General features: G+C 44.7%; 1 protein-coding gene across 1 annotated transcript; it reads right to left on the reverse strand.

Annotated features, from left to right (window-relative positions):
- Positions 1–496: 496 nt before the first annotated feature.
- On the reverse strand, positions 497–4189 carry LOC119321345 (protein ACCELERATED CELL DEATH 6-like). Its single transcript, XM_037595064.1, has 2 exons — positions 3208–4189; positions 497–1098 (listed from the first exon to the last, which is right to left on the reverse strand). The coding sequence occupies exons 1-2, from the start codon at positions 4187–4189 to the stop codon at positions 497–499; spliced, it is 1584 nt and encodes a 527-aa protein (XP_037450961.1).
- Positions 4190–11471: the final 7282 nt, after the last annotated feature.

Here is an 11471-nt window from a genome sequence, read left to right on the forward strand (position 1 = left end):
AAGAGTTGACTCGGCGGGTTTTCAGGTTAACCATGGGAATTCCAGCAGACACAAAGCCAATGGTAGCGACTATGGAGCAGATGAAAGCTAATGTGGTGGCCATCATGAACGCGTCAAAAGCATAACTCCCAGCACGTGTTGGCGTACCTCCATTTTTATGGTCATCGGCTCTGTAACCTCCAGGCAGGGCAAAAGTTGCAGTGAACGCCACAGTTGCTATTAGGACTGCTGCAATTTGTGCTGAATTTCCCAGCATGTGTGATTCTTTGTCCTCGTCCCCTGGGTTTACAGGCCGCATGTATCTTTCATTAAGCTTATCCTTTCGAAGGGCACCCCTTCTCACCCCAACATGCCATAATACCTGGAGTATTTTACACTCAGGGTTCTGAAATAAAAGCGGATAGGAATGCATGAGTAGCAAATGGAGAAATTTGGCATGAATAATTTGTTTTTCTCAAGGGGTGAACTTGAAAGTAAAACAGAGAATGTATTACCTCTATATAATTCCGTGTGGAACCTTACTTCCGGCTAGATCACGGAGAGTTTCCCCTTGGTTATTTATCAGATTCAGATCCACCCACGGAGACCCAAATAGAGCACAAAACATCTTAAAATTCCGAGCCTCGATAGCCAAGTGCAATGCAGTGTTCCCATCATTGTCTTGCATATTCACAATCCAAGCTAAAGATGGAGTTCGACATACATACAAGACTATGTGCAGATTTTCCTTGTCGACGGCAACATGAAGGAACGTCCTTCCTTTAGCGTCACACAATCCGGCACTATCTGGGTAATCATTATAGAAGAATTGCACGACATCTTTGAGACCTACAGAGGCAGCCACATGTATGGGAAAATATCCGTCCTTGTCAGCTTGGTACAATGCGGCGGGGTTCGCATTGAATACTACATCGTGTATCTTGTATCCCCAGGGAATCCACACAAAACGACACCAAGGGAGAGTGCGGAGGAACATAAAACGCAGATCCGAGCCAGTCCGGAAGTACACCGATGAAGCAAAGTGAAGCGGCGTGCTCCCATCTTTGTCCACTTGTGTAGTAAGGCTTCTGTTCCAATGCACTAGGAACTCTACCATCACTGTGAAAAATATGCTTTTCATGTTAATGAACCAAAAAAAAACTACAATGTGCATATTGCACTAAACATTTATATATAAGAGCATCTCCAGCAAATGAAAAACTTCATGCCCAAAAAATGATTATAGAATAGGAGGGAGAAGTTTTTTGAGCACCACGCATGTTGTTCCTTTTGTAGATGATGTAAAACTAGTGCCCTAAAAAAGATTACTTGAACATGAATACATAATTGCACATTTTGAAATTTCAAACTCTAGTTGAACATTAAACATTTCGAACATCATAATTATACACTACTAAGATAGACCGCCGCTAGTACAATAGATCATCACAGACCATGATGCCTACAGTATTTGTCGAACTTGTCGTCGTCGTTGAGGTTGATCACCCCTGGTGGAGTAATACCAACAAAACAAGGATAAAATGGGAAGAAAGATGTGTGGATGAGAAAGACCATAGCCAAACAAAATCTTCTATATTAAATTGGTGGTTATGATTTGTTTTAAACTACTTGCTACAAATTATCTTTTGTTATACTGAAAATGTTGAAAAAAATTCTCATGTTATCAACCCAAATTTTCATTAAGAACGCGCAACAATGCGCGGTATCCTCTAGTAACATAAACAAACCACACATGCAGTTAGAAAAAATATGGGTGAAGACTTCTCCTATGCAATTGCGTGAAACACTGCTGGTTGGGTGTGACTAGCTCTTATCTAGATGAGAAATAACTATGTCTCATCTAACTCACACCTTCAAATTTTACACGAAGATTTGTGGGAATTTTTCACTTATTTTTTTGTTTGGTTAATGAAATAGTGTAAGAATTAGATGAGACTTTGTTAATTCTCATCAAGATGTGAATTAGCAAATCCACTACTTGTTTATAGATGGGAAACGACATAGCTTAAAACCTCCATGCGAGATAAAACGACATACTTAGGTTCAAACCTCCCCGCAAAAGAAAACGGCATACTTAGCTTGAAACCTCCCGCGAAAGAAAACGACATACTTAGCTTGAAAACCTCCCGCCGAAAGAAAACAAAATAGCCATCTAAATATATATACCTATAATATAATAAAGGGGCTATTGCTTCTGGCGATAAGTCATGAAAATTGCCTTTAAATTGCCAATAATTACCCACTATGCCATCTGTAAGTGAAAAAATTATTTATTTCACTGGATAGACCGTTTTGTTTGGGTTATATACAGTGTGGTCCTTGATATGTCACATCCACATAGCTAGCGTAGTGGAAAACGCCTCCCTTCTCTACTCAGTAGACTCGGGTTCAACCTCAACCACGTCCCTTTTTTCCACTTCTTCTTTTGGTGCAAATTCAAATGCTTTTCAAAATATTCATATCTTTCAAACCCTAACTCCAAATCTAACATGTCATATATGAAAACCCCTTAGAAAAATGTGTAGATTTGAAATATGCTATTATCTTGCATGTTAATCATTTTTAAAATTAAGTAGATATGATACTCAACCATTAACTTGAGTAGATACGATATTCAACCATTATCTTGTTGTTCGCTGTGTGGAGATCTCAAGGGATTTGTTGATATTGTCCAGGGTGTGTATAAGGGTGTGATTTTTTTTTCTCCTGTTGCAATGCACGGGCATGTTTGCTAGTAGCAGTAAATAATATAGATAGGTACGGTATTAATAATATATATTTTTGCGGATGAGATAGGTATTAATAATATGACGAAGCAAGGTAATTACATGGGGTATATGTAAATTGAAAATCCCGATAATCGCATGCATGTACTAAACCATAGAAATTAATGTAATCCTACATGGGGTTGGTCAAAATTAATGGGCAGGCAAGTTCCAAAAATAGATGCATTTAGGCTAGTCATAGTGGGAGTAACTTAGGTAGTAACATAGCGCATTTCAAGAAAATTTTGCTTACGTGGCAAATAGTTAATGAGAGGTGGTAACATAATATGTTACTGTAACATAGCACGTCCCGAGACAAGATGAGTCTACAAGTTAATAAATGAAGCCATCTATGATACTACTATTATATTACTTTGCATTATGAAGGTAGTAACTTAAACTAGTGTCATGCTCACAATGACCAGCCTTAGTGGGTACGTACCTGGGTCCTGAAGAACCGCAACATGCAAGGCATTTTGTCCATCTGCTCCGGAATAGGAGAGATTGCCACGACTCATATGATATAGAATCAGTGCAATGGTACTCTTCCCCAGCAAGATGGCTTGGTACAAGGGTGAAACGCCGTCTGCAGGATAATTAGCCAATTCGGAATCAGCACCCATTAGGAGCTTGACTATGTTCTTTTCTTCCTTTACACCGGCAGCATCTTCCTTATTCTTTTCTTCTCTGGCGGGGTCAGCAGCACCAATAAATGCTTCCTTCTCCTCATAACGCAGACCTCTACCGTACTGAAAACGGACAGCCTGGTGCAGGGCCGTCTCGTGACGGTTATTTTCCATTCTCAAAAGCCTGAGCTTCGTGTCGGCACCTTCAGGAGTAGCTAGATGAATGAGACAAGAAACCATTTTGGGTCGCCCAGCTCTAGCAGCACGATGTAACGGTGTGTCGCCATTGTGATTCCTGGAAAACAGGATTCTCTTGTCCCTGTTGCAGATGATGCCCGCATACTTCAAGAAATTTCGGCCCCCTCCATTGGCGACCACATGCAGTGCAGTATCCCCTTGAGGGGTGAGGCCCTTGAGGAGTGCTCCAGCTGCAACCGAAGATACAGGCTGGTCGTCGACGCCCTCTTCTACATCACCAGCAGCTGACACCGGGATTCTTCCCTGGGCGCTGCTGCTTCTCGCTATCAACTGAAGAAACTTGCGAGTAGGAACCATCATTTGTGGCTTTTTTGCGTCTTCCCTCTCCAGAAGGAGATTCAGCGCTTCCCAGGAGCCCCCACGCGCAGATGCCAGAAGTAGGGGGTTGATAATGTTACCGGCAGGGGGTTGGTCCTCCCCGGGAGGCTTCTTGTTCGTCGCCGTCACCACAACCATCGCCATGGCATCCTCCTGGTTCAGCAGATCCTTCAACTTCTTGACATCACCACCGTCAGTGGCCACCTTCGGCTTGGCGTCCATGGCCAGTGTGTGGTTTGATAGTTGGATGGAGTGTATGAGGTTGGTAGTGCTCCCAATTCGTGTATGGGCGCACTCTTAAAAGTTACAGCAAGTGTGAAGTCTTCTCTCTTCTCCGATTAACCAAGTCGTGTTTTTAATTAGTTGCTCACTCGCTCCTAAGTCGTAATGTTAATTGTTTCTCGCTTGATGATGGCCTGGTGGAGCTTCTTCGGGGGCAAATGGCGTTATGGGCTCGGAGAACCTACTCCTTGTACAGTATTAAACAATCTTCATAGTGTCCTCGAGATGTGCAAGGCCACATGAACACTTGGAGTTCTCAGTGCTGGGCAAACCACCAAGGCGGGTCTCCCCCTCCGCGTCGGTAGCCACCCCGGCTCCGGCGGCCACCCCTCCGCGCCGGCAGCCACTCCGGCTCCGGCGGACACCGAGCATGGCTAGCCGCGTTCAGCTCTCGGCCTCCCCTTCCGCCAGCTCCGGCTCGCCCTTCCCCGCAGATCTCGACCTTCCCTCCCCTCCGCCGGCCCCACCTGCCCCGCGGCTCCGCTCCCTCATCGTCGCCCCTCCCCGGCCGCCGCCGCCCCGCCCCCTCCGTCGCATCCTCCCGCTCCTGCCCCGGGGGATGGAGGTGCCCCCTGGCAGCAGGTGAGGAGCCGCAAGGACCGTCGCCCTCCGGCGCCAAGAAAGCAGCCCGCTTGGCTCCTCTCGGCTCGACCTCGGAGCCCAACCCTGCCAGCTTCGCTGCACGGTTGCTGCTACAACTGTGGAGAAGACGATGGCCACATCTCGCGCCATTGCACCAACCCGACTCGGTGCGTTCGCTGTGGGGGTCAGAACCACATCTCCAGAGGCTGCACCCGCCCTCGCAGCACCTCTCCGGTGGATTCAGCTCGCCTCCCGCCCGCGCTTCGGCCTTGCATCCTGTCGGCGCCGGCCGCGCCCTCCAGCCTGCCGCCGCCACCTCTTCCATCTCCGGCTGTGGGGGCCGCTCTTGGCCCGCGCGTTGTGCTCCCCCCTCTGCCGCCCGGCCCTCCGCCTGCGGGTGCCGTCCGGCTGGTGAGGCCTTGGAGACAGGTGGTGCGCTCGGGTTCGAGCGGGAGTGTCGCCGGCCCGGGCTTCTCGGCCCCCTTCGCGCCGATTGCCGCCCCGGCCCTGGAGGCGAATCAGGTGGACGTCTGCTTCATGGAGACCGGGCCTGACCTCGAGGCCATGGAGGTGGAGCTGGCCCGCGCGGTGGTGGTCTCCATGGTGGGTCGGCTTGAAGACGCCGACTTGGCGACGGTGGCGGCTGTGATTCATGCGGAGTTTGAGGTGGACTCTTCGGTCATGTCCATCAGGCCGTACTTTCCTGAGGATTTCCTGGTGCTCTGCCGCACGCCCGAGCTGCGTAACAGGATGGTACGCCGTGGCCGGGCCGGCTCCGACAGCTTCGATCTTCTGCTCCGGCCCTGGATTCGCCAGGCAAATGGAACCGGCATTGAAATGCCGTTTTTGGTCCCGCTGGCGCTGCGTGGCGTGCCGGCAAATGCGTGGACGAGGCGCACCGCCGACGTGCTTCTTCATGGGCTCGGCATCGTCGTCAAGGTGGATGCTTCTACGGCTGCTAGGAGCGACATGTCAGACTTCAGGGTGTGGCTGCGCACCGATGACCCTGTGCGCATCCCGCCTCGGCGCCTCCTCGCCGTCGAGGAGCCGGGCCGGCGGAGCATCCGTGCGCTGCGTGGGGAAGGCGTGGTGGACGCCATCTGGTACCCTGTCTCCATCGCCCAGGTGGCTGCGGCGGTTCGCGTGGCCCCGCCAGCAAGTGCTCCCCCCCCCCACCGCCGCCCCCGCCTCCGCCATCGCCGCCGTCGGACCGGGAGGACGGCCGGAGCAGGCCAACGCATGATCGTGGTGGGGGTCGGGATCTTCCTGGTGGTGGGGCCAGCCCTGACGGGCACTCGGGTGGATCTCCGGCGAGCTCGTCGGCGTCGGCTCCTACGCCGGCCCGACAGTGCGGGATTCAAACGGTGGGCGTGGAGGGTCGCGTGGGGCCTAACTCCAGCGTCATGGCGGACGTGGCTCGGGACGTAATCGAGGCCAGCGTGGTCGAATCTGCAGCGGTTGACGGGCCAATGGGGCTTCGACAGGCTGTGCGGCAGCAGGACGCCGGGGCCACACTACAAGAAATATGTCAACTTATGACCTTCTGTCAGTGACCCTGGAAGAATTGGTCATAGATTTATGACCATTTGAAACCAATTGGTCAAAAGCTGTTCGAGGGGCTCCAAACCCTAAACCATTGCGACCATTTTGGTCAGAAAGGTCATAATTTCCTTACATGAAATGGTCATAAAGCTAACAACGTTAGTCCGCTGCCTTATTTCTAGTTGTTAACGACCAATATAGATGGTCATAGCCTTGTAAATTGTGGTGGGTTGCTATGACTAGGCGCCACCTCATCAGTTTTGCCTATGTGTCATGTCCATGTGGCAGTTTTTGCCCTAGGTTGTGAAGCAACCTATATTTCTGTCATTCCCAAAATTTCCAAAAAAAATCTCATAAATTCTTTGGGTCATATCTTCGTCAAATATGTAAAAACCTTCCTTGCCTAGTTCAAAAATAATTCAAAAATATTCATTTTCCTATTCTGTTCAGAGTAACAGTTTGTGAAGGAAGTACCACTTTGGCATGTCCAAATAGTATCCATTTTCTACAGTGCTTTCCTATGCCCAAATAACCATCCTCCACCAAATGCCAGCTCAATTCATTCATTATTTTGAGCCGAGCTTCAACATTCGTATTTATGTCCAGTGTGGTGGTTTGCAAAGCAAGTACCACCTAGGCTCCTCCTTTTGAGCTGAAAATTTGTGAAAACGGTCTTCTTAGTAACTGATCATCCTCAGCCAAAACTCACGCCCATTAGCCATGTACATTTCCCGTACCGCTAATCAAACACTTGGCTGCTAATTCATGTTTGAGCATCGATTGGTCTCCTTGTGAGAATCTTATGTTGTAATTTTCTTCCTAGCACCAACCTGGGGAGTGCCCAACCCACTAGACATGCCTAAGCCACCCAGAACACATGGCAACGCCACGGTCACGCGGTGACCACGCGGCGGGCATGCGAGTTTACGCGCTCTAGAGTTGGGGCCCTCGGCCACCGCCCAAACCTCGACGTATCGCCACCAAACCATGTATTTATGATTAAATAGGTACTTATGTAACTAGAAATGATTTTTGGAAAAAATAAATAGCAAACTATGAGGCAGCTACAGTTCAAATTTGACCCGCTTCCAACTGAATCGGCGGAAATTTGTCTTTTTCACGAGAGGTGGATCAAAATTTTTTACACCAGACCATTTTGTCAATTGTGCATTAAATATGGCCTAGTATTTTATAAAAATTATTTGGTCCAATTTTGTAACAACTAGTTGGTAGTTCCTTCACAAAAAAACCTCCTTTCGGGCACTCGAAAAATGGAAAATGGTTTTTTCGTCCAACGAAAATGAAAACTTCCTTAGGCAACATTGTTTGTCATTCCAATATGCACCCTTGTGCACAATATGAGATCATTTGAACAAACTATGCCATGAATGTGGCCATAAGATTGATCATTTGGCTTGAAAGCCATGAATCTTCACACTTGATAGCTCATTTCTGAGAACATTTTTTTAAAATAATTACCGTATTACAAGTTTATTATTTTTCCTGGAAACTTGGTCACATATAATGACACAATGCAAAGGTTTTCCATTTTTTGATTTTTTTTGAATTTTTTATGCCCGTTTCGAAATGCGGTCAAAACGGCGGGCTTGACCGTTCCTAGCTAGTGGTTGAATCTCGGAATTTTTTTGGTGTTTCTATGATTAAATAGATACTTATGTACCTAGAAATGATTTTTGGAAAAAATAAAGAGCAAACTATGAGGCAGCTGCAGTTCAAATTTGACCCGTTTCCAACTGAATCGACGACAATTTGTCTTTTTCATCAGAGGTGGATCAAAACTTTTTGCACCCAACCATTTTGTCAATTTTGCATTATATATGGCCTAGTATTTTATAAAATTGATTTGGTCCATTTGTGCAACAATTATTTGGTAGTTCCTTCAAAAAAAACCTCATTTCGGGCACTCGGAAAATGAAAAATGAATTTTTCGTGCAAAGAAAATGAAAACTTCCTTAGGCAACATTGTTTGGAATTCCAAGACGCACCCTTGTGCACAATATTAGATCATTTGAACAAACTATGCCATGAATGTGGCCATAAGATTGATCATTTGGGTTGAAAGCCATTGATCTCCACACATGATAGCTCGTTTCTGAGAACACTTTTTAAAAATAATTACCGTATTACAAGTTTATTATTTTTCCTGGAAACTTGATCACATATAATGACACAAATGCGAAGGTTTCCCAATTTTTTTGATTTTTTTTAAATTTTTTATGCCCGTTTCAAAATGTAGTCAAAACGGCGGGAATGACCGTTCCTAGCTAGTGGTTGAATCTTGGAATTTTTTTGGTGTTCCTCTGATTAAATAGGTCCTTATGTAACTAGAAATGATTTTTGAAAATAAATAAATAGCAAACTATGAGGCAGCTGTAGTTCAAATTTGACCCGCTTCCAGCTGAATCGGCGGAAATTTGTCTTTTTCACGAGAGGTGGATCAAAAAAATTTACACCCAACCATTTTGTCAATTGTGCATTAAATATGGCCTAGTATTTTATAAAAATGATTCGGTCCAATTTTGCAACAATTATTTGGTAGTTCCTTCACAAAAAAACCTCCTTTCGGGCACTCGAAAAATGGAAAATGGTTTTTTTGTCCAACGAAAATGAAAACTTCCTTAGGCAACATTGTTTGCCATTCCAATATGCACCCTTGTGCACAATATGAGATCATTTGAACAAACTATGCCATGAATGTGGCCATAAGATTGATCATTTGGCTTGAAAGTCATTGATCTCCACACATGATAGCTCGTTTCTGAGAACACTTTTTTAAAATAATTACCACATTACAAGTTTATTATTTTTCCTGGAAACTTGGTCACATATAATGACACAATGCGAAGGTTTCCCAATTTTTTGTTTTTTTTTTGAATTTATTATGCCCGTTTCAAAATGCGGTCAAAACGGCGGGAATGACCGTTCCTAGCTAGTGGTTGAATCTTGGAATTTTTTTGGTGTTTCTCTGATTAAATAGGTCCTTATGTAACTAGAAATGATTTTTGGAAAAAATAAATAGTAAACTATGAGGCAGCTGCAGTTCAAATTTGACCCGCTTCCAACTGAATCGGCGGAAATTTGTCTTTTTCACCAGAGGTGGATCAAAAAAATTTACACCCAACCATTTTGTCAATTTTTCATTAAATATGGCCTAGTATTTCATAAAAATGATTCGGTCCAATTTTGCAACAATTATTTGGTAGTTCCTTCACAAAAAAACCTCCTTTCGGGCACTCGAAAAATGGAAAATGGTTTTTTCGTCCAACGAAAATGAAAACTTACTTAGGCAACATTGTTTGCCATTCCAATATGCACCCTTGTACACAATATGAGATCATTTGAACAAACTATGCCATGAATGTGGCCATAAGATTGATCATTTGGCTTGAAAGCCATTGATCTCCACACATGATAGCTCGTTTCTGAGAACACTTTTTTTAAATAATTACCACATTACAAGTTTATTATTTTTCCTGGAAACTTGGTCACATATAATGACACAATGCGAAGGTTTCCCAATTTTTTTTTTTTTTTTGAATTTTTTATGCCCGTTTCAAAATGCGGTCAAAACGGCGGGAATGACCGTTCCTAGCTAGTGGTTGAATCTTGGAATTTTTTTGGTGTTTCTCTGATTAAATAGGTCCTTATGTAACTAGAAATGATTTTTGAAAATAAATAAATAGCAAACTATGAGGCAGCTGTAGTTCAAATTTGACCCGCTTCCAGCTGAATCGGCGGAAATTTGTCTTTTTCACCAGAGGTGGATCAAAAAAATTTACACCCAACCATTTTGTCAATTGTGCATTAAATATGGCCTAGTATTTTATAAAAATGATTCGGTCCAATTTTGCAACAATTATTTGGTAGTTCCTTCACAAAAAACCTCCTTTCGGGCACTCGAAAAATGGAAAATAGTTTTTTCGTCCAACGAAAATGAAAACTTCCTTAGGCAACATTGTTTGCCATTCCAATATGCACCCTTGTGCACAATATGAGATCATTTGAACAAACTATGCCATGAATGTGGCCATAAGATTGATCATTTGGCTTGAAAGCCATTGATCTCCACACATGATAGCTCGTTTCTGAGAACACTTTTTTAAAATAATTGCCGTATTACAAGTTTGTTATTTTTACTAGGAACTTGGCCACATATGATGACACAATGCAAAGGTTTCCCAATTTTTTGATTTTTTTGAATTTTTTATACCCGTTTCAAAATGCGGTCAAAACGGCGGGAATGACCGTTCCTAGCTAGTGGTTGAATCTTAGATTTTTTTTGGTGTTTCTCTGATTAAATAGATACTTATGTACCTAGAAATGATTTTTGAAAAAAATAAATAGCAAACTATGAGGCAGCTGCAGTTCAAATTTGACCCGCTTCCTGCTGAATCGTCAGAAATTTGTCTTTTTCACCAGAGGTGGATCAAAACTTTTGACACCCAACCATTTCGTCAATTGTGCATTAAATATGTCCTAGTATTTTAGAAAATTGATTTGGTAAAATTTGCAACAATTATTTGGTAGGTCCTTCACAAAAAAACCCATTTTGGGCACTCAGAAAATGAAAAATGATTTTTTCGTGCAAAAAAAATGAAAACTTTCTTAGGCAACATTGTTTGCCATTCCATTTTTGTTATTTTCCTGAAAGGTAGTTCACAATTGGTGACACAATGAGAAGGTCTTTTATTTTTTTGAACTTCTGTGGTCATAAAATAGCTTACATGATTTTAACATCTTATTTTTAAATCTATCACGACCAATTTAGTTGGTCATAATGTTGTACTGCATTCTGATTGGTCCGTGGACCAGACACGCGGATCATGCACGAAACACCGTTGGATCCTCCCGGATCCAACGGCAGCCCTCACCCCTCGCCTCCCCCACCAACCCCATGTGAGGCGAAACCCTAGCTCTCTTCTCCCCCGTTTTCCATCCACCCCCCCGCCTCCTTTCTTTCTTTCTTTCTCTCCCTCCCCCTCTCCCCCGATGCAGATCCCCCTCGTCGCCGCCACCCACCCCTCAGAACCTCCCCACCACCCACCTCCGCCGCCGCCCTCACTCTCCCCTCGTCTCC

The sequence above is a fragment of the Triticum dicoccoides genome, chromosome 6B, assembly GCF_002162155.2.
Source record: "Triticum dicoccoides isolate Atlit2015 ecotype Zavitan chromosome 6B, WEW_v2.0, whole genome shotgun sequence".
Classification (NCBI taxonomy): domain Eukaryota; kingdom Viridiplantae; phylum Streptophyta; class Magnoliopsida; order Poales; family Poaceae; genus Triticum; species Triticum dicoccoides.